Source organism: Coregonus clupeaformis, chromosome 7 (genome assembly GCF_020615455.1).
Source record: "Coregonus clupeaformis isolate EN_2021a chromosome 7, ASM2061545v1, whole genome shotgun sequence".
In the NCBI taxonomy this organism is placed as follows: domain Eukaryota; kingdom Metazoa; phylum Chordata; class Actinopteri; order Salmoniformes; family Salmonidae; genus Coregonus; species Coregonus clupeaformis.
In genome coordinates, this window is record NC_059198.1 from 39,153,975 (window position 1) to 39,177,454 (window position 23,480).

Below are 23,480 nucleotides of genomic sequence, written 5' to 3' on the forward strand. Positions count from 1 at the left end.
TGAAGACAGACACAATAGTATACATTGTTACTGTATACAATTATTGACTGAAGATGGATCGATAAAATTATCATGATTTGATGGTAACATAATCCTTTTCCGGGAAGAGGTAGATTTAGTCAGAGAGGAATAGGCCAAATGTACTCTACTTCTAACTAACCCATATTCATCTGTGCTTAAGCACTTTATTTTCTACAGAAAATTCACCTCTGTACAGCAATGTGCACTGCAGTGCAAGAAATGACTCAACTCTGCCCTCTCCTGTCTGCACTTGTGTATTACACCAGTGCATGCTCCAATCATGTGCAGAAGAACCTTACTTACAGTTTGCCTTGTTTCTGGGGGTGAACTTGCGAGGTGCTGCACATTATTAGTAAACATTGGAACGTTTGTTGATAGGTAGACCGCGAGACTGTTTTTATTTTACGTGGTTTTGTTTATAGATGTGCCTAAGGAACATTCACTTTGGAATTAGGGATACTTTTGTTCCTGTGAGCTTCAGCAGTTTCTATTTTTGCTTGTCAAGCACAACTATGGGTCTCCGAGCGTGTCAGAGTACGACACGTGTTTTGTTAGCTAGAAATCTGAGCTGGCAAGCTGCTACTGCCGTAGACCGGTTACTTGGAAAAAAGTATTCTGAGAAAAATAGCCCTTACAGTACTTCAGCCGGAAAGGAATCGGAGAAAGGTAGCTATGTTGAAGAACACAGCGGTGTCATATGCAATGGCATTTCTCTGGCAGCCGAGGGCAGCAAATACTTGCTTTCAGACCAGACTGGACATGGGGCAGAGTGGAATGTGGATTCAATGGATTGACTGAGGCGCCTAGTATATTTAAATAATATTTGAGAAATCTATTTCTCAAAACAGGCGCCATTATGTATCACTTTGTTACAAAACATGCATTTTGGATATGTGGATATAATTTGTGTGGAGTTCTGCACACTCAATTTACTGACCTTGACTTCCAACTCCCTTTAAATCGGAATATGAAATTGAAGTCAATATTGAATAAAGATAAGTTACACTATTTTATATACTATATTGTATTATATGGAAATGTGTTTTAGCTCTCAAACGGTTTACTTTGTATGATTGTAGAATGGCTGGAGTGATGTTGGATCTCATCTCTTGTTGAAGTTATTTTGGATGCAACTGTCTTGATATCGGTCCATTTTTCTTACCGTAAATATGTCAAGTCAACTGTACGCGCTCTCTGCCACATAGCTTCATCCTCAGCCATGATCTATTCCAGTCCCAGTTTTGGGGCCATTTCTTTCTAAGTGTTGCGGTCTCACTTCTCTTCTCTCCCATTGTTGTGCAGTCGCCGGGCGGACTGTGGTGACGGAGAGGAGGGGGTCAGTGGTCACCGTGGCGATCAACCGCCCCGAGGTGCGGAACGCGGTGAACCAGGAGACGGCTGGACGGCTGCTGGACGAGCTCACGGCCTTCGACAGTGACCCCGCCCTGACTGTAGCAGTGCTCCATGGCAACGGTTAGACCCCCTGCACACTACAGACAGGAGCTCAGCAAAGCCTCTGATGGAGGGTCAGCAGTAGCCTGGTCCCAGATCTGTTTGTGCTTTTGTCTACGCTATTGTCAAGTCAAACATGTTTTGCATGATAATTCCATAAAGAGTTGGCAAGAGAGCAGAAACTGACTGGCATCTAGGCTAGGTCAGCATGGTTAGTGTAGCAGTCATGAGTTGGGTACACGGTTGCTCATAGTCACATGATGAGGTAGCCCGCCTGCGACTTCAAAATCTGTCAGCTCTTGGCCCAAGAGGGAATTTCTTCTTGGGCTAATAGTTAAGACGTTGGTTTCTCCTGCAGTAGATCTCGGTTCAGATTCCGCACATGACATTAGCACATAGAGACACTCAAAGACGGTCTCTACACTCAAAGACGGTCTCTATGACAACACCTGAGACATGGCGATGATGATGATGTATTAAAGTAGTAGGCTAGATTCAGCCACAGGCCGATTTTGGTCGTAGCGGATGGTCGGGGGCCGGAGCATAATTATAATAATTTGTACACTGCAAGTTGACCACAACTAAACCCAAAAATATATTATTTTTTAAATACAATCATTTCATACATTGATTATATTGAGACATGATCACATACAGTGCCTTCAGAAAGTATTCACACCCTTTGATTTCCCCCCACATTTTGTTGTGTTACAGCCTGAATTAAAAATGGATTACATTTAGATTTTGTGATACTGGCCTACACACAATACCCCATAATGTCAAAATGGAATAATGTTTTAACCCCCCCAAATTTTTATATTAATTAAAAATTAAAAGCTGAAATGTCAATAAGTATTCAGCCCCTTTGTTATGGCAAGCCTAAATAAGTTAATTAGTAAATATTTGCTTAACAAGTCACATAATAAGTTGCATGGACTCACTCTGTGTGCAATAATAGTGTTTAACATGATTTTTGAATGACTACCTCATCTCTGAACCCCACACAACAATTATCTGTAAGGTCCCTCAGTCGAGCAGTGAATTTCAAACACAGTTTCAACCACAAAGACCAAGGAGGTTTTCCAATGCCTCGCAAAAAAGGGCACCTATTGGTAGATGAAGAAAAAAAAAGCAGACATTGAATATCCCTTTGAGCATGGTGAAGTTATTAATTACACTTTGGATAGTGTATCAAAACACATGGTGGTGGCTGTCATCATGTTATGGGTATGCTTGTCATCGGCAAGGACTAGGGAGTTTTTTTTGGATAAAAATAAATGGAATAGAGCTAAGCACAGGCAAAATCCTAGAGGAAAACCTGGTTCAGTCTTTCCAACAGACACTGGAGACAAATTCACCTTTCAGCAGGACAATAACCTAAAAGACGAGGCCAAATATGCACTGGACTTGCTTCCCCAGACAACAATCAATGTTCCTGAGTGGCCTAGTTAGTTTTGACTTAAATCTGCTTGAAAATCTATGGCAAGACTGGAAAATGGCTGTCTAGCAATGATCAACAACCAACTTGACAGAAATTGGAGAATTTAAATAAATAATGTGCAAATATTGTATAATCCAGGTGCGCAAAGCTCTTAGAGACTAATCCAGAAAGACTCACAGCTGTAATCGCTGCTAAAGGTGATTCTAACATGTATTGACTCAGTGGTGTGAATACTTATGTAAATTAGATTTCTGTATTTCATTTTCAATACATTTGCAAACCTTTCTAAAAACATGTTTTCACTTTTTTATTATGGGGTATTGTGTGTAAATTGTGTGAGATTTAAAAAAATATTTAATCCATTTTGAATTCAGGCCACAAATAAAATGTGGAATAAGTCAAGGGGTATGAATACTTTCTGAAGGCACCCTTTTTTAAATTTGTGGGAATACTTGGGAACAGATTTCCAAAATTAAACTAATTTTAGCTGAATTCCTGGTGATTTTAGTGTTTTTTTGACCAAAAACTAATATTATTTTTTATAAAAAAATCGCTTGCGGGCTGGTTTTGTCCTGTTGCGGACCCCTGATGTACAGTGGGGGAAAAAGTATTTAGTCAGCCACCAATTGTGCAAGTTCTCCCACTTAAAAAGATGAGAGAGGCCTGTAATTTTCATCATAGGTACACGTCAACTATGACAGACAAATTGAGAAAAAAAAATCCAGAAAATCACATTGTAGGATTTTTAATGAATTTATTTGCAAATTATGGTGGAAAATAAGTATTTGGTCACCTACAAACAAGCAAGATTTCTGGCTCTCACAGACCTGTAACTTCTTCTTTAAGAGGCTCCTCTGTCCTCCACTCGTTACCTATATTAATGGCACCTGTTTGAACTTGTTATCAGTATAAAATACACCTTTCCACAACCTCAAACAGTCACACTCCAAACTCCACTATGGCCAAGACCAAAGAGCTGTCAAAGGACACCAGAAACAAAATTGTAGACCTGCACCAGGCTGGGAAGACTGAATCTGCAATAGGTAAGCAGCTTGGTTTGAAGAAATCAACTGTGGGAGCAATTATTAGGAAATGGAAGACATACAAGACCACTGATAATCTCCCTCGATCTGGGGCTCCACGCAAGATCTCACCCCGTGGGGTCAAAATGATCACAAGAACGGTGAGCAAAAATCCCAGAACCACACGGGGGGACCTAGTGAATGACCTGCAGAGAGCTGGGACCAAAGTAACAAAGCCTACCATCAGTAACACACTACGCCGCCAGGGACTCAAATCCTGCAGTGCAAGACGTGTCCCCCTGCTTAAGCCAGTACATGTCCAGGCCCGTCTGAAGTTTGCTAGAGTGCATTTGGATGATCCAGAAGAGGATTGGGAGAATGTCATATGGTCAGATGAAACCAAAATATAACTTTTTGGTAAAAACTCAACTCGTCGTGTTTGGAGGACAAAGAATGCTGAGTTGCATCCAAAGAACACCATACCTACTGTGAAGCATAGGGGTGGAAACATCATGCTTTGGGGCTGTTTTTCTGCAAAGGGACCAGGACGACTGATCCGTGTAAAGGAAAGAATGAATGGGGCCATGTATCGTGAGATTTTGAGTGAAAACCTCCTTCCATCAGCATGGGCATTGAAGATGAAACGTGGCTGGGTCTTTCAGCATGACAATGATCCCAAACACACCGCCCGGGCAACGAAGGAGTGGCTTCGTAAGAAGCATTTCAAGGTCCTGGAGTGGCCTAGCCAGTCTCCAGATCTCAACCCCATAGAAAATCTTTGGAGGGGAGTTGAAAGTCCGTGTTGCCCAGCGACAGCCCCAAAACATCACTGCTCTAGAGGAGATCTGCATGGTGGAATGGGCCAAAATACCAGCAACAGTGTGTGAAAACCTTGTGAAGACTTACAGAAAACGTTTGACCTGTGTCATTGCCAACAAAGGGTATATAACAAAGTATTGAGAAACTTTTGTTATTGACCAAATACTTATTTTCCACCATAATTTGCAAATAAATTAATTACAAATCCTACAATGTGATTTTCTGGAATTTATTTTCTCATTTTGTCTGTCATAGTTGACGTGTACGTATGATGAAAATTACAGGCCTCTCTCATCTTTTTAAGTGGGAGAACTTGCACAATTGGTGGCTGACTAAATACTTTTTTTCCCCACTGTATTTTCTTTCCACAGCTCACTAACAGTTACACATACAAAACATGACACCCCACTCTCCCCCAGACATACAGGACAGTAGACAGCAAACTCGTAGGGATGCAATGACACCCCTTTTATTGGATGGAAATAGTACCTTTTTTTGTCTTTGACAAAATAATGCTAATAAGTTCATTTACATTCAGGGTATTTAGATATTTACAGTGCCGTTGGCAAACATTTCTAAAAACATGTTTTCACTTTGTTATTATGGGGTATTGTGTGGATTTTTTTTTTTTAAATAATAATAAAAAAATCATCCATTTTGAATTCAGGCTGTAACACATCAAAATGTGGAATAAGTCAAAGGGTATGAATACTTTCTGAAGGCACTGTATATATCTTATTCCTCCAAAGCAAGGTGTTCATAATAATGCCTTAAGAACATGATTTCCTTTTAATTTCGGCAGAATATAATTATGTGGGCAGGCTCCCCATAACACACTATACACAGTCACCAATTATTTAGATATCCTTAATTACGCATGTAGAACCATGCAGCCCAATCAACTGGGGCGAGAGATCAAACTCTCTTTAAATCGTTTCGCCGGCTAACTGCAGGCGCTAGAAGCCCAGAGTGGGAGTCACATCCTTCACTCCTCCTCCTCATCCCCTAATTAGCCCTGATTTAAAAGTGCCTGTATTAACATATGTATGCTCACAGCTTCCAGGGTCCTGCACTGTGTCAACCAGGGAGCGATAATTATACACACTTAATACCTCTCCAAATAATAATCTCACCCCATCCAAATGAACTCCCACAATGGAAATCATTTTTTCAACCTGGATCAACCCTCCTCCTCTCTTAGAGTGTAGCGTTGGCTGAGAGGCTTTATTTTAATGCTTCAACACCTCAAAGCTGTAACCCAGTGAAATGAAGGCTGCTAAATGCTGGTCGCTTCGGCGCTGAACTGAAAACAGTGTGGCGGTAATTGCCTTGTGTTATTTGGATTAACTTTGACCAGTGTAATGGACAACTCTGGCAAAGTGCACTTGGATTCCTGCGCTGCCCATTGTTGTTAATTGGAGTGCATGTCTCAATGTAAATCCAGTTTGTAGGTTCAAATGTAGCTCTGCCCTGGTAAGGTGGCTGACCTCAAAAAGTATTACTAATCCCTCTGCTTGTGGAGATGACAGCTAGACATGTCCAGTCTGGAAACTAACTTTGCAACCATAAGGAAGCTATTTGGTCCAAATTAGTCCAAAACATGATAATTTTCATCTCCATTTTGGGAGAATTGTTTCAGTACTTTTCACTAAATTATGAGTAATTACCTCTGTTATATATGTTTTGAATCTGTTGGCACATATTTAGAGTTTTTTGGAATCGTATTTCTATGTTTTTATAGTAAGGGGGATGGGGGAATCTGAAGGTTTGCTAACTGCTGAAATAGCTGCAAAGGTCACTGTTGTAGCACCTTTCAATGAGGCCATTTTATCCCCATTTTAGAGAACATACGATAAAGTGTAGTCGCATGCGGCCAAATCCAAACATGAGATATGGGCATGTTACTTCAACTTTCTCACAGGTTTTCCATTAATATCAATAATAAAATCCTTTAAAATTTATTTTCCCAAAGAGACGTGTGCACTGCACAATTTGCATATTGGTTTTAGCTTGTTTCTCTGATTCAACCTTTAAACTCACCATAAAGTCACAATATGCTCTCATCAGTTTTAAAAACAGAAAATGGTATCATAATGTCTCCTGGTATAGTCCTTCTACAATATCTCTTCATACAGATTCAATCAAATCCAGGAAGCACTGGTACATAATTACACAGACACAGCCTTTTAAAGAACTCTCCTCCTCTGACCCACTGCTGCTGTAATCAAGCCAGTCTCAGTGGAGGGGTGTTGTAGCACATTTCTCATCCTCAGTCTCATTACAGTTAGAAACAGAGCGGCCACACCGTTTTACAGCCCTCCGCCTCAGCGCCTGTGACATAGTGTTTGTAGGCCTCCTGGGTAATGTTGTAATTACCACATGAATACAACGGAAGGGGCTTTGGTCAGGGTGCGTTATTCTACCATTAATGAGAGCATTGTGCAGTAAAGAGAGACTGAGCCCACGCAAGAGCAGAAAATAATTTGTGTGCCAGCCAGCCAGCCATATTTCCTCATGCATTTCTAAATTGCAGCCCTGCCTCTCCTCTTCAAGTTGTTGTGTTTTTTTTCTTCATCCTCGTCATTTTCCCTTCCTCTTCAGTTGCCAGCTGCCATACTTTGTAATTTTGTGGTCTCTTCCAGGAGGGAATTTCTGTGCTGGTTACGATCTGAAAGAGCTGGCCCATCACACTGCCTCCCTCAAATTGGAGCAAGATGTCACCAAAGGTCCTGCTCCTATGGTGCGCGCATCTGCAAAAACCTTCCCTGACTTTGCATCACCCTCACACGCGATCAGTGTGCACAGAACAGTCGATGACTGATAACACACAACCTAACTTTCAATGTATCTGTTTGTCATTATTGACCCCTCTGTATGTATATGTAAATGGATCAGTTGTGGTATGTCTTTCATACAGTGCCTTCAGAAAGTATTCTTACCCCTTCACTTATTCCACATTTTGTTGTGTTCCAGCCTGAATTCAAATTGGATTAAGTTGATGTTTTTCTCACCCATCTACACACAATACCCCATAATGACGTAGTGAAAACATGTTTTTAGACATTTGTGCAAATTTATTGAAAATGGAATACAGAAATATCACATTTACATACGTATTCACACCCCTGAGTAAATACTTTGTAGAAGCATCTTTGGCGGCGATTACAGCTTTGAGTCGTCTTGGGTATGTCTGTATCGGCTTTGCACATCTGGATTTGGGGATTTTCTCCCATTCTTCCTTGCAGATTTCTCAAGCTCTGTTAAATTAGATGGGGAGCAGCAGTGAACAGCAATCTTCAAGTCTTTCCACAGATTTTCAATGGGATTCAAGTCTGGGCCTTGCAATGACTTTCACATTCTTGTTCTGAAGCCATTCCAGATTTGCTTGGGGTCATTGTCCTGTTTGGAACTTACATTTTCAATGGGATTCAAGTCTGGGCCACGCAATGACTTTCACATTCTTGTTCTGAAGCCATTCCAGCTTTGCTTGGGGTCATTGTCCTGTTGGAACGTAAATCTTCGCCCCCCAGTCTAATGTCGTTTGCACTCTGAAGCAGGTTCTCATCAAGGATTTGCCTGTATTTGGCTCCATTCATTGTTCCCTCTATCCTTACCAGTCTCCCAGTTCCTGCCGCTGAAAAGCATCCCCATAGCATGATGCTGCCACCACCATGCTTCACGGTAGGGATGGTGTTAGACGGGTGATGAGCTGTACCTGGTTTTCTCCAGACAGTGCTTTGCATTCAGGCCAAAGAGTAAAATGTTTGTCTCATCAGACCACTTCATATTTTGCCTTATGCTCTCAGTCTTTCACATGCCTTTTTACAAACTCCAGGCGTGCTGTAGAGACGGTTGTTCTTCTGGCAGGTTCTACCATCTCAGCCAAGGAACTCTGTAGCTCTGTCAGAGTGGTCAATGGGTTCTTGGTCACCTCCCTGATCAAGGTCCTTCTTGCCCAGTTGCTCAGTTTGGTCAGACGGCCAGCTCTAGGCAGAATCTGGGTAATTCCACATTTTTTTCCATTTCCAAATGATGGAGACCACTCTCCTCTTGGAAACTTTCAACACTCTAGAAATGGTTTTATACCCTTCCCCAGATACAGTTGAAGTCGGAAGTTTACATACACCTTAGCCAAATACATTTAAACTCAGTTTTTCTCAATTCCTGACATTTAATCCTAGAAAAATTCCCTGTCTTAGGTCAGTTAGGATCACCACTCTATTTTAAGAATGTGAAATGTCAGAATAATAGTAGAGAGAATTATTTCTTTCGGCTTTTATTTCTTTCATCGCATTCCCAGTGGGTCAGAAATTTACATACACTCAATTAGTATTTGGTAACATTGCCTTTAAATTGTTTAACTTGGGTCAAACGTTTCGGGTAGCCTTCCACAAGCTTCCTACAATAAGTTGGGTGAATTTTGACCCATTCCTCCTGACAGAGCTGGTGTAACTGAGTCAGGATTGTAGGCCTCCTTGCTTGCACACGCTTTTTCAGTTCTGCCCACACATTTTCTATAGGATTGAGGTCAGTGCTTTGTGATGGCCACTCCAATACCTTGACTTTGTTGTCCTTAAGCCATTTTGCCACAACTTTGGAAGTATGCTTGGGATCATTGTCCATTTGGAAGACCCATTTGCGACCAAGCTTTAACTTCCTGACTGATGTCTTGAGATGTTGCTTCAATATATCCACATAATTTTCCATCCTCATGATGCCATCTATTTTGTGAAGTGCACCAGTCCTTCCTGCAGAAAAGCACCCCAACAGCATGATGCTGCCACCCCTGTGCTTCACGGTTGGGATGGTGTTCTTCGGCTTGCAAGAACCCCCTTTTTCCTCCAAACATAACGATGGTCATTATGGCCAAACAGTTCTATTTTTGTTTCATCAGACCAGAGGACATTTCTCCAAAAAGTACGATCTTTGTCCCCATGTGCAGTTGCAAACCGTAGTCTGGCTTTTTTATGGCGGTTTTGGAGCAGTGGCTTCTTCCTTGCTGAGCGGCCTTTCAGGTTATGTCGATGTAGGACTCGTTTTACTGTGGATATAGATAATTGTGTACCTGTTTCCTCCAGCATCTTCACAAGGTCCTTTGCTGTTGTTCTGGGATTGATTTGCACTTTTCGCACCAAAGTACGTTCATCTCTAGGAGACAGAACGCGTCTCCTTCTTGAGCGGTATGACAGCTGCGTGGTCCCATGGTGTTTATACTTGCGTACTATTGTTTGTACAGATGAACGTGGTACCTTCAGGCGTTTGGAAATTGCTCCCAAGGATGAACCAGACTTGTGGAGGTCTACAATTTCTTTTCTGAGGTCTTGGCTGATTTCTTTTGATTTTCCCATGATGTCAAGCAAAGAGGCACTGCATTTGAAGGTAGGCCTTGAAATACATCCACAGGTACACCTCCAATTGACTCAAATGATGTCAATTAGCCTATCAGAAGCTTCTAAAGCCATGACATCATTTTCTGGAATTTTCCAAGCTGTTTAATGCACAGTCAACTTAGTGTATGTAAACTTCTGACCCACTGGAATTGTGATACAGTGAATTATAAGTGAAATAATCTGTCTGTAAACAATTGTTGGAAAAATTACTTGTGTTATGCACAAAGTAGATGTCCTAACCGACTTGCCAAAACTATAGTTAGTTAACAAGACATTTGTGGAGTGGTTGAAAAACAAGTTTTAATGACTCCAACCTAAGTGTATGTAAACTTCCGACTTCAACTGTATATGCCTCATCACAATTCTATCTCAGACAGTTCCTTGGACTTCATGGTATAGTTTCTGCTCTGACATGCACTGTCAACTGTGGGACCTTATATAGACAGGTGTGTTTCTTTCTAAATCATGTCCAAATAATTGAATTGGCCACAGGTGGACTCCAATCAACTTGTAGTGACATCCGTTTTGAATTTGGGCTGTAACACAACAAAATGTGGAATAAGTCAAAGGGTATGAATACTTTCTGAAGGCACTGTATATAATCCGTAATCTCTAATCTCTATTGCTAGTCTTTCAAGCTAATGTATTCTTGTAAAAGGCCAAGGTTCTTCCTTGTTGTGGGAGTATGTTTGTGCAGGAAGCCTAGTTGCAGCCTTGTTTAGGGAGTGTATTATTTTCATGCCTCGCTCAGGGTGTGTGTGTCATATCGTGTCCTTCCCAGGGTCCCTCCCGACTGGTGTTGTCCAAGCCGTTGATAGCAGCGGTCAGTGGCTACGCGGTGGCCGGAGGGCTGGAGCTGGCTCTGTTGGCTGACCTGAGAGTGGTGGAGGAGAGCGCTGTCATGGGGGTGTTCTGTCGCAGATTTGGTATGTGTATCCCACCTACGAGATGACCCCTAGTCACCTCCCTGAGCCTGGTCCACCCCCCACTATTACCAAGTGTGTGTGTGTGTGTAATTTTAATTGTGTGAGGTTGCAGCCCTTACCCCGCCAGTGGAAGTCAAAATCGTTACAAAGTGCCTGATTAATTTTCCTTTCAACAGCAATGTAGCATTTCAAGCCGTTATCACTTTAGCTTTCTCCTGTTTGGGTTTTGAATAACTCTGCGATAGCAGCAATGACCATGGCCTTTGAAAGCATTGCATGTACAGACACCACTGCTGTACATGCTGCACTCCCTGATAACCAGAAGGAGAGGAAATGAATGTAGCGTGTAGTAGCATCTCCCATCTCGACACCAGTCTGCCTCCGGGGTTAAAAATATGACCTCCGTGTTTATAAATAGGACCGGCCGTACTATAATTTACTGGCAGCGGGTAGATCCTGGGTCTCTTTCTCTAAACAGGGCTTATCATTTTGGCTCTGTAATTAAACAGAGCATCCTGGCAGTGCCCTCGCCTGTCTTGAGCCAGGGCCCGAGCCACCCTTCATACTGTCTTGTGGCAGGGGCATGGCCACCATGTCTTGTCTTCGTCACCTCCCATCATATATCATACTGACGCCGCTGAGTGCATGACATCAGGGGTACATCTCAATAGTCTTTATTGGCTTCCTCAATCCTCACATTGTCTCCTTCCCTTGATACGTACTGAATTGAACCGGTGAAAGGGGAATGACTAACCGCTCACTTCAGATCTCCTTAAGCAGCCCCGAGTGGAGCATATGTGCTCTGAGGATTGACACTGCTGGCGGCGGAGGCACATTTCCTCCCAGCTGCTTATGTTCAGCCACCCCACCATCTCGGTTATGCCTCATTCCACAAACCCCTGGGTTGTTTGTCAACACTTTTCCCAGTTGTTTCCCCAGCTTAGTTTGGCCACTGTGGCTCGTTCTATAATTGGATGTGAGTTTAGCACTGTAATTGTTATTTTGACCATACCCAGTTATCAGCTGTGGACGTTGTGTTCCTCCACTCTGTAGTTAGCCTGGCATGTATAGCAGTAAGGCTCTACTCATCAAAAGTAACGCTACTCCTCTGGAGTTTATTTTTAGATCTCTCTGGTAGGTTTGTTACATCGCTTTAGTTTGATGGGAGAATTCTGTAAGCGTTTTTGGTGGAGAAACACATGGGAACAGCAGCCCAAGGGAATCCCCTGTGGTTTGAATGAATAACCCAAATCTATGTGATGTGGCCCAATGGAAGACACAAGTGAGTGACGGCTTCCTGTCACATGACTCATCGAAGCCCCTGTCTCGTACGGAAAAACGAGGAAGGCCAAAAGGAGGGATCATAGGATAGCCCACATGTTTAGAGTACAGCCCGGTCCAAAGCTGACATCATGTTGGCCAATTCAAACAACTATCCAATGACTTGTTATTGATGACATGGGGATACCATTCCAAAATACTCTGCATGGTTGAATACTCTCCCTCTAAGCAGTGAAAGGGCACAGGAGTGGACAGTTAGTCTAACCTCTACAGGGAGACCTTAGCAGAACCTGAAGTTCGAACCTCCTGGCTGTCCTTGGACCAATGTAGGATAACCTCTGGACCTTGGCTCCGAACGGTTCCGGCTGTGCTCAAAGACCCAATTAGTGAGATGGATGGGGTGGCGGGGAGAGACATAACTGCCAGAAATTGTGTGTGATACTGGACTGGAGCCTGCAGAGAGACTAGAAAGACCACACCCTGGCTTTAAGACTAGAGGATCTGGCTAGTGGCTAGAGAGGCACCTGCAGCACTGTGTGTCTCTGTGGTTTGCTGGATGTGAGTTAAACTCTAGTTCTCAGAATGTCCTGTGCTTTCTTCAGAGCCCATGGGGAGGCCTTCATCAAACAATGAACTCGCAGACACCAAAAAACGTCAAAATATTTCTTTGATGTGCTGAAAGAAAAGGGAATCCTGTGACAGTGTGTTAAGCCCAAAATATTTCTCCAAGTTGGAGTGTTTCAAAGTGAACCTCCGTTAAAGGTTCACGTTCTCATCTCTGTATCCGTTCCGTACGGATTTGGCTGGAAATCTTTAATCCGCATCGAACTTAATCACATTAACCCTCGTGAGAGTCCATTGTGGACAGCTTTGCTTTGAAGTGGTGCAGATGCCTGTATCTCCAGCACAGCTCAGTTCAAACTAAAAAACATCAGTCGTCTGCCCAAACTGTTTCACAGAGCTCAACACTTCACTTGTGTATTGGCAGTCTTACTGTACCTATAGATGTGGTGTTTGAACCAAGAGGAAGCAAATGAATGAGAGTGAGGCTAGGGCTGTTGTGGTGACTGTATTACCGCCACACCGGCAGTCATGAGTCACGTTAATCTCCTCTTATGCACTCTGGACATGCGTTGGTAGTACCCAACTTGCTAACAACCATCAGGTCCTAATGGCCTGGTAATCAGGGCTCTATTGTCCCTCTAACCACTCTGACATCAATGCAAATATCATCAAAACAGTATCGTGCATTTAAAACTCACCTCACTGTGATGATCAATTTGAAGAAAGAAGTTCAACAGCAGGTTGAAACTGAGTGTAAAACATGGTTGTTGTGTATGTTGTTTCAATAACACAACGAAATGGACAGCGCTTTCTAAGGTGATGATTAATTCAAAACATTCATACGCACATGAGCCCAAGCCCCCCCAAAAAGAATAAAAAGTATGAATGTGCCATTATACAATAAATAGCCTACCGCATATTACTCATGGCAAAAAAAACAAAAATAATTTGAGATGTTTTTGGTACATAATTGGTCTAGCCTATACTCCAAAATTAAACAAATTTGAGTAATTGCCTTTGAGTGTGGACTGTATTATTATTCATACTGGATGGACTGGTTACCTTATGCTACGCTCAAATTTATATCCATGAGTCTGGGAGAGAATGTATAGCCCTAGGCAATGCTGTTGGTTCATTGATTGTGCAGGGCGGCTTACAGAGTTAGCCTACAATTATAGTGAATTTGTATTTGATTTTGAATTGCCTAGTAATAGGGCTTTTTCCCCCCAGAATTAATTGGGTGACACATTACCTTTAGCTATACAGAATATCTCACCACCGTGCGTTTCCATCTCCTCCTCTCTCTCCTTTATTCCTTTCTAGAGCGTGCAGAGGGGCTGTCAACAGTTTAGTAAAATATGTTTTGTTTGCGAAATCAGGTTACTATTGATGTCTCCGAACAGATTTCAATTGGTTTCACGAATCAAGCCCTGGGTAGCTGCAGGAACAGGGTTGGAGAGCCCATGGCATACAGAGTTTGGGCGGAATATCACCTGTCGCGCAGCGAGCGCATGCTTCTCAAACATTGGTTGACGCGTGGCGTGAAATAAGTGTTCTTATATTTATTCATTAGCTGCTCATATTAAGCACATGCTCCACTATAATACCGAAGTTGCCTACCAGGCATCATTGAAAAACGGACCGGCGGGAAAGCGTGCAGCCTCCATTCGCTATTCGAGTGTGCCATACGGATAACATGTCTTTTTCCCCCTGCCCCTGTTCCTGCCCATTTGATAATGGGCAATTCTAAATCGAAACTAATGTTACATATTAGTAAAGACAAGATTCAATTGAGAATAGTCTGATGGGTGAAAATATGATCACTTGATGAGAGAACAGCTGTGCAACATGAGGCAAGGAACAGACCACCAGCTTTTTTTTGCGACTTTCTCAAATCATCAATAGCCTAGTCGCATCATGCGGCCCATTATATATTTTGATTTCTAAGACATTCTAAGGTTTGTATCATTCACAACTAAAGTTGCCAAATAACTTAATCTAGCAGGACCTGTTTCAAATTATCACTTTTTACGCTCAACATAGCCACTTCAAATATCCTTTCTATTTTATTCAGCTAAGTTCAATTATATTATTTTTACTATAAAATAAGTAAGGGATAATCATCAAGGGGCTATGCGTTCTATGGAAAATAATGAATGACGTGGAAAAGGCGTGTTCCACAACGTGCTAGCAGAGTGGAACTGACCTTCCACTGAGTTGCATTATTTTCCAGAGAACGCATAGAGCCCCGAGTTGATTATCCCTTTTATACCATGGCTATAATTTAACACATTTGCAGCTAGAAATGTGTTCATTTGCCGGTAGAAATGTGTTCAACAATCCACTGAAGTAGCTAGCAAGTTTACTAGATAGCTACAGTAGTTGTCGTGGTAACCAAACAAGCAGACTTGCTAGTTTAGCTAACCAAACCATCAGTCCTAGCTTGCCATTATGAAAATCGAATTCAACAATGCCAATAATGTTTTCAATTCGACTTTTGCTTTCAAAAGCAGCTCAAACATACAACATGTAAGAATGAACTATAGCCATTGAATTCTACCATGCAAATGTACCATGCGTTATAGGGAAATAATGCACGCTCTATAATGCCCTTCAAGCCAATCAGAAACAAGTATTCAACAATACCATGGTATAATATAAAATAATGGCACAGGACTTATAAGCATATCTTGTCAGCTTAATAAACAAGCCTATGGCATGGCGCATAGCCAGATAACGTACAGTAGGCCAACTCATATTCTGTTCTTCTGAAATACATTTTCTTCATATCATAAAGTTTCTTTAGACCTTTAGACTAAAATAAATAATGGATTTATTGTGATGGTGTATATTAAATTGATTTATTAGACTATTTTTAATGTAGATGTTCCAAAGGCGTGCATCAGTGGCTTGTATGCAGCTTGTATGCGTGGAGGTCTGGAGATGCTACACTTGTTTATGTTAATTAACTGTCAATTACCATGAGACCGGCAGTCTTTTGCATGACAATAACCGGCTGACAAAATGTAATGACCGCCACAGCCCTAAGTGAGGCCATTGTTGCGACCAGCATACGTACACATTTTATGTAAATATGAATTGTTAACCATCATCTCCCCAGCATAGCAGCGTTTTAGAAAAAGCCTACCCCTGCAATGCAGAGGATAATGCTGACAGTCAGGAAGAGAACCACCTCCTATATCTATTATTGGACAATAGGCTCTGCTGACACGCAAAAAACCCAGTTAAAACTGGTGTGACTCTTTAGACAATGGATTTATCTGCTTTGAATAGATGAGGAATTAAAGGATGTTCTGGTATATCCACAACATGGCCTTTCTCATTCTCAGATCTTCCCAATCAAACATCTAATGTGTCCTTTTTATTTGTGACGATTTCAAGGGGACGTTGCCCAACACACTGGATTCCATGCATAGGGAACAAAGGATGGGCTGGTGTGTTAATGCAAACAGGACTAGTTTGAGACAGACCAGGAGAGTATCAGCAGGCTTTGAGGCGGGTGCTGGATAAGAGAGGACCCTTCCGACGGCTGATAGCACGGTGCCAACAGCACTAAAGACTATCTGGCCCAACTTGGCTCCTCTCTCGCCAATCTGGCCTGTTAGTTCTGGACATGGACTGAAGAGGCTCTCTGCACCACAATCTAATCTAGCCTCCGGCCCTGAGGGAAGCTAGGGGGTTGTGTGTGTGTGAGGGACATATCAGTATGTGGGGTGGATTGCTCAATCTGCCCATCCTGTTCGAGAACATTTTACAAATGGACTTAAAAAGTATGTAATGTGATTTTATTATTGTGATGCCTTTGTAAAAAATAAATTAAAAAATAATGGAATTTAAGTCAGATTTCATCAGCTTGTGCTATTGGCAGCACACTCTTTCATAGGAATTTTCAACAGAATCGACCTGACCGGTAGAGACAGGGAAAGATGTATTTGCTGACAAAGCGCTCCCTCCCTAAGAGCTGTCTTGTGTCAGTTGCCATATGTGCTGAGTTTCTGACCCTAGGCCTCTCGATTGGTTGCAGATGTATTAACACTGGTATTCAATGTATTCAAATGTGATTTATTTGAAGGACTCCGAGAATGTAGCGGGGAGTATGAATGAATAGAATTAGTGTTTCCACAACTCTTCCCTGGGGAACTCCCCCCGAAAACCCACAGAGATGATTTCAGGTTATGAAAATATGTTGGACTCATATGCTCTTAATAATGGGTGGTCAAGCAGAATCTATGACTGGGAGGAGTTGAGGAGGCAAGCTCCCTGTGCTTCAGAGGCCAGTAAAACTATACCTCCATCTGCCTTACGGCCACAAGGGCTTCCGCAAATAAGTGACTTTCAGAATTCTCAGCCTGGTGGATATGCTAGTGGAGATGGTCACTTTAATATAGCTACTCTGGATCATTAATTGGACTTGTTCTGTCATGTCTTGATTTCTTGTTTTGATTTTTGATTATTTGTGTATTTGTATTGTATTAGCGAGACATTCTATTGCACTGTTGGAGCTTGTAACATAAGCATTTTACTGCACCTGCTATAACACCTACAAATCTGTGTACACAACCAATAAACTTTGATTAGATTTTTATATGAATTATGATATTTTAGGAGCCACTCACTGTTGGTGGGAAAACACTAATTGGTAAGTCCTATAAGGCTCTACATTGGTGCAACCAGGAGTGTAGTGGAGGGTAAACGCAAGACAACACTGTTTACGCACCTTTTTAATTTTGCACGAGCATTGACCCACCTTTTGTGGAAAAATGCATCTAAAGTATAAGGAGCATTGCTTTACTCACCACGAACGGCGGTCAGCGTTTACTCCCCTATATTTTTACCACTACATCACTGGGTGGAACGTATGAGTGATAAACTCCCTCACAGTCTACCTACCCAGTTATAAGCGTATGTGTATGTCTGTGTGCAACAGTAGGACTAGAATAGTCAACTACTCTGTAAACCCACAGTGTAAAGTCCTACAGCCCTCCTCAGTATGATGTCACTCATGGATGATTCCTTTGTCTCCTCAGGCGTCCCCCTGATTGATGGGGGCACAGTCCGGCTCCCCCGTCTCATTGGTCTCTCCCGGGCTCTGGACTTGATTCTGACTGGACGGCCCATTGGTGCACAGGAGGCCTTAGCCTTCGGATTGGCTAACAGAGTGGTACCGGATGGCCAAGGTAAGAAATATGCCCTCTCTTGAGGTTTTGTCTGTAATGTTCCTCTCCTCACTCTGAACAATTTGGAAGTATTTTTTTAAAAGTGCATTTTGAAGTTTTCTTATCTGTTCCAATGTAATGGCTGTGGTAGATTAGACAATGTATGTAAGCTATTTTATTCAGAGTTATCAGATTTGTATGCCATTTCATTGGTTGGAACAAACCTTACCAATAACTTAATTGAGCATCGATAGTTGAATTGGACAATGTGTAATTTCCAAAATGGCATTTTCTGTATGAATGTGTGAAAACTCAAACTCCTTCATCCCTACGAAAAGCCTTTCCATGTGCTCTCCTGGTTAAGATTCCTCAAAAGATATTCAAAGATTAAGTTAAGTCTTTTCGGAAGTCATTCCCATAGCCACAGCCAAGTCCGATTAATTGGACTCAGAGGCTGATCACTTTGGTTAGAGATAGCTCAAAGAGAGAGGGGGCACTTGGGCATCACTCACATCAGCCCTTTGCTTCCATAGGAGATTTGGATGTGGTCCAGTGCTTTCATGTGGCCCAGGGAACAAAGTGGCTTGGCTCAAGCACAGAGAGGCAGGAAGTGCAGGAGGAAGGGAGTATGCACCAGCAGTAGCTATAACTGAATAGCTGCCAAGTGCCCTATGCTAATGTAATTATTGAAACAAACTATACAGATAGGGTATATATCCTGTGTGTCTCTGTGTGTGTTTGTGTATAACACTCGGCTGGCGGTGTGCATGAGTGTACGGCTGGCGGTGTGCATGAGTGTACGGCTGGCGGTGTGCATGAGTGTACGGCTGGCGGTGTGCATGAGTGTACGGCTGGCGGTGTGCATGAGTGTACGGCTGGCGGTGTGCATGAGTGTACGGCTGGCGGTGTGCATGAGTGTACGGCTGGCGGTGTGCATGAGTGTACGGCAGGCGGTGTGCATGAGTGTACGGCTGGCGTTGTGCATGAGTGTATGGCAGGCGGTGTGCATGAGTGTACGGCAGGCGGTGTGTATGAGTATACAAAATAAAATATGGAAATATTACATTTACATAAGTATTCAGACCTTACTCAGTCTTTTTGTATGACGCTACAAGCTTGGCACAGCTGTATTTGGGGAGTTTCTCACATTCTTCTCTGCAGATCCTCTCAAGCTCTGTCAGGTTGAATGGGGAACGTCGCTGCACAGCTAATTTCAGGTCTCTCAAGAGATGTTCGATCGGGTTCAAGTCCGGGCTCTGGCTGGGCCATTCAAAGACATTCAGAGACTTGTCCCGAAGCCACTCCTGCGTTGTCTTGGCTGTGTGCTTAGGGTCGTTGTCCTGTTGGAAGGTGAACCTTTGCCCCAGTCTGAGGTCCTGAGCGCTCTGGAGCAGGTTTTCATCAAGGATCTCTGTACTTTTCTCTGTTCATCTTTCCCTCGATCCTGACTAGTCTCCCAGTCCCTGCCACTGAAAAACATCTCCACAGCATGATGCTGCCACCACCATGCTTCACCGTAGGCATGGTGCCAGGTTTCCTCCAGAAGTGACGCTTGCCATTCAGGACAAAGAGTTCAATCTTGGTTTCATCAGACCAGAGAATCTTGTTTCTCATGGTCTGAGTCCTTTAGGTGCCTTTTGGCAAACTCCAAGCGGGCTGTCATGTACCTTTTACTGAGGAGTGGCTTCCGTCTGATTGGTGGAGTACTGAAGAGATGGTTGTCCTTCTGGAAGGTTCTCCCATCTCCACAGAGGAACCGGGCGGCTAGCTCTAGGAAGAACCTTGGTGGTTCCAAACTTCTTCCATTTAAGAATGATGGAGGCCACTGGGTTCTTGGGGACCTTCAATGCTGCAGAAATGTTTTGGTACCTTTCTCCAGATCTGTGCTTCGACACAATCTTGGCTCGGAGCTCTACGGACACAGGTGGACTCCAATCAAGCTGTAGAAACATCTCAAGGATGATCAATGGAAACAGGATGCACCTGAGCTAAATTTCGAGTCTCATAGCAAAGGGTCTGAATACTTATGTAAATAAGGTATTTCTGTTTTTTATTTTTAATACATTTGCTAAAATTTCTAAAAACCTGTTTTCGCTTTGCCATTATGGGGTATTGTGTGTAGATTGATGAGAAAAACATTAATTTAATCAATTTTAGAATAAGGCTGTAACGTAACAAAATGTGGAAAAAGTCAAGGGGTCTGAATACTTTCCGAATGCACTGTATGTGCTTATGAGCCGCCGCATGAATCTGTTTCTTCACGATGCTCACATACATATCTTGTTCGGGTGTTTTTGCGTGTGTTTGTGTGTGTGTGTCTCAGTTCTGCAGGCAGCCCTGGAGCTAGCTGAGCAGATCAGCACCTTCCCCCAGCAGTGCATGCGTGCAGACCGCTCCTCTGCCATCTACAGTGCCTACGACGCTCCCTCCTTCAGCCTGGCCATGCAGTACGAGATGGACCATGGAGCACCAATCATCCAGGCTGAGTCTGTCGCCGGGGCAACCAGGTTCAGCTCAGGGACAGGAAGAGGCGGGAAATTCTCCTCAAAGCGCTAGTAACACTTTATTTAGGTATGCTTATAAACATGACTACATAGTGTATGCCTATGTACACTACATGACCAAAAGTATGTGGACACCTGCTCGTTGAACATCTCATTCCAAAATCATGGCCATTAATATGGAGTTGGTCCCCCCTTTGCTGCTATAACAGCCTCCACTTTTCTGGGAAGGCTTTCCACTAGATGTTGGAACATTGCTGCGGGGACTTGCTTCCATTCAGCCACAAGCATTAGTGAGGTCGGGCACTGATGTTGGGTGATTAGGCCTGGCTCGCAGTTGGTGTTCCAATTCATCCCAAAGGTGTTTGATGGAGTTGAGGTCAGGGCTCTGTGCAGGCTAGTCAAATTCTTCCACACCGATCTCGACAAACCATTTCTGTATGGACCTCGCTTTGTGTACGGGGACAATGTCATGCTGAAACAGGAAAGGGCCTTTCCCAAACTGTTGCCACAAAGTATGAAGGTCAGAATCGTCTAGAATGTCATTATATGCTGTAGCGTTAAGGTTTCCCTTCACTGGAACTAAGGGGCCTAGCCCTAACCATGAAAAACAGCCCCAGACCATTATTCCTCCTCCACCAAACTTTACAGTTGGCACTATGCATTCGTGCAGGTAGCGTTCTCCTGGCATCCGCCAAACCCAGATTAGTCCGTCGGACTACCAGATGGTGAAGTGTGATTCATCACTCCAGAGAACGCGTTTCCACTGGTCCAGAGTCCAATGGCAGCGAGCTTTACCCCACTCCAGCTGACACTTTGCATTGCGCATGGTGATCTTAGGCTTTTGTGCGGCTGCTTGGCCATGGAAACCCATTTCATGAAGTACCCGATAAACAGTTGTGCTGATGTTGCTTCCAGAGGCAGTTTGGAACTCGGTAGTGAGTGTTGAGTGGCGCAGTGGTCTAAGGCACTGCTTTGCAGTGCTAACTGTGCCACTAGAGATCCTGGTTCGAATCCAGGCTCTGTCGCAGCCGGCCGCGACTGGGAGACTCATGGGCGGCGCACAATTGGCCCAGCGTCGTCCAGGGTAGGGGAGGGAATGGCCGGCAGGGATGTAGCTCAGTTGATAGAGCATGGCGTTTGCAACGCCAGGGTTGTGGGTTTGATTCCCATGGGGGGCCAGTATAAAAATATATATATGTATTCACTAACTGTAAGTCGCTCTGGATAAGAGCGTCTGCTAAATGACTAAAATGTAAATGTAAATGTAAATATGTTGCAACCAAGGACAGACGATTTTTACGCGCTACGTGCTTCAGCACTCTGCAGTCCCGTTCTGTGAGCTTGTGTGGCCTACCACTTTGCGGCTGAGCCGTCGTTGCTCCTAGACGTTTCCACTTCACAATAACAGCACTTACAGTTGACCGGGGCAGCTCTAGCAGGGCAGAAATTTGACGTTCTGACTTGTTGGAAAGGTGGCATCCTATGACGGTGCCACGTTGAAAGTCACTGAGCTCTTCAGTAAGGCCATTCTACTGCCAATGTTTGTCTATGGAGATTGCATGGCTGTGTGCTCGATTTTATACACCTGTCAGCAACGGGTGTGGCGATAATAGCCGAATCCACTAATTTGAAGGGGTGTCCACATACTTTTGTGTATATATAGTGTATATGTACGTAGTCTTTTCTTCATGATTTATAAATTATACCAGGTCCACTAAATGGTTTATAGATGGTAAACACGTATACATGGTTTACTAATGGTTAGAAAAAACTCATTCATAATGGTTTATTAGCAGACTGTCCACCTTTCTCCCACCATTTTGCATCACACAGTGTAATACTGGTGTGTCAGATATAAATGGCATTTTCCGTTAACAAAGTGCAACCTCCCTGGAGCAAATGATAAAGTCATACAAACAATGACAGAACTTCACCAGCTGCTTATCTGTACAGTCTATTTCATAATGATCCCCCACATACCAAAGGTTCTTTAAAGTTAAGTCACTGCGCTCAACAATTGTGGTTGGTATACAACCCTCATATCTAGAGGAATTAGAGGGAGGGCTAGTAGGGATATGGAGGTTGATCGAAAGAAACAAAACCTTTGAAAAGACAAAGACTAAAAAGCAGCAAGGGCATCAAAAGCACGAGCACTATACTGGCATTGTTTCTGGTTGGAGTTGTACTATGGTCGTGTGATGTGTGGGGTCTTGGGTCTACCACCAGACTATACTGTAGTAAGATGGTGGTGTGGATATTTTTGTGTGGAAATGCCATGTTTAGAGGAATAATTACTGTGGGAAGAATGACTGTGAGTGTGTTTATGCCTGTGTGTATGTGTGTGTGCCCACATGTTTATGTCTGTATAATTAGTGTGGAAGATTTAGCAGTCCAAGTGAACTTGGTGTTATGAGTGAACATTCCTCTGGTGGACGGCTCCCCCTCAATTATCTGTGTGGGTGCTTGTGCATACGCACATGCATGTGTGTGAGAGATGATTCAGCTTGGAAGCAGAGAAAGTAGTACCCTAAGGCAGTAGTGTGTGTGTGTGTGTCAATACTGTATGGTTGTCTGTATACTGTCCGTTAGTATAAGTGAACAGTTATATCCACAGGTTGCAATGAGACTAGCCTGTGTGTGTATGAGAGACTCCAATCTCTCTCCTCAGGTTGTGAGTGTGACCCATCGTGTGTGTGTGTGTGTGTTAATTAGGGTGAGGAGAGGCTCTGTCTAGACGCCATGATGACAGGACACACAGCCCCTGTTTAGCCTGCGTGCCCTCCCTCTGCTTCCTTCTGCCTCCTCACCCACGGCCAATACACTCAGCTATCACCTGCTCCTCACACACACACATTCTTATTTCCTATTCAATTTCTATACCCC

At 43.2% G+C, this 23,480-nt stretch overlaps 1 protein-coding gene across 1 annotated transcript; it reads left to right on the forward strand.

The window, feature by feature from the left end:
* Positions 1-336: 336 nt before the first annotated feature.
* zgc:101569 (uncharacterized protein LOC449822 homolog) lies at positions 337-20,756 on the forward strand. The gene is made up of 6 exons (XM_041881902.1): positions 337-687; positions 1,324-1,494; positions 7,398-7,495; positions 10,927-11,071; positions 17,965-18,114; positions 20,417-20,756. Exons 1-6 carry the CDS (start codon positions 444-446, stop codon positions 20,647-20,649), a joined length of 1,041 nt encoding a protein of 346 aa, XP_041737836.1. The 5' UTR covers positions 337-443; the 3' UTR covers positions 20,650-20,756.
* Positions 20,757-23,480: the final 2,724 nt, after the last annotated feature.

What these genes read in the sequence shown, in the direction of transcription:
- zgc:101569 (XM_041881902.1), top strand. Translation starts at nt 444, where the DNA reads ATGTGCCTAAGGAACATTCACTTTGGAATTAGGGATACTTTTGTTCCT. An exon ending in AGCAGTGCTCCATGGCAACG is followed by an intron (nt 1,495 to 7,397) that starts GTTAGACCCCCT and finishes GGTCTCTTCCAG; the next exon opens with GAGGGAATTTCTGTGCTGGT. An exon ending in CCAAAGGTCCTGCTCCTATG is followed by an intron (nt 7,496 to 10,926) that starts GTGCGCGCATCT and finishes TGTCCTTCCCAG; the next exon opens with GGTCCCTCCCGACTGGTGTT.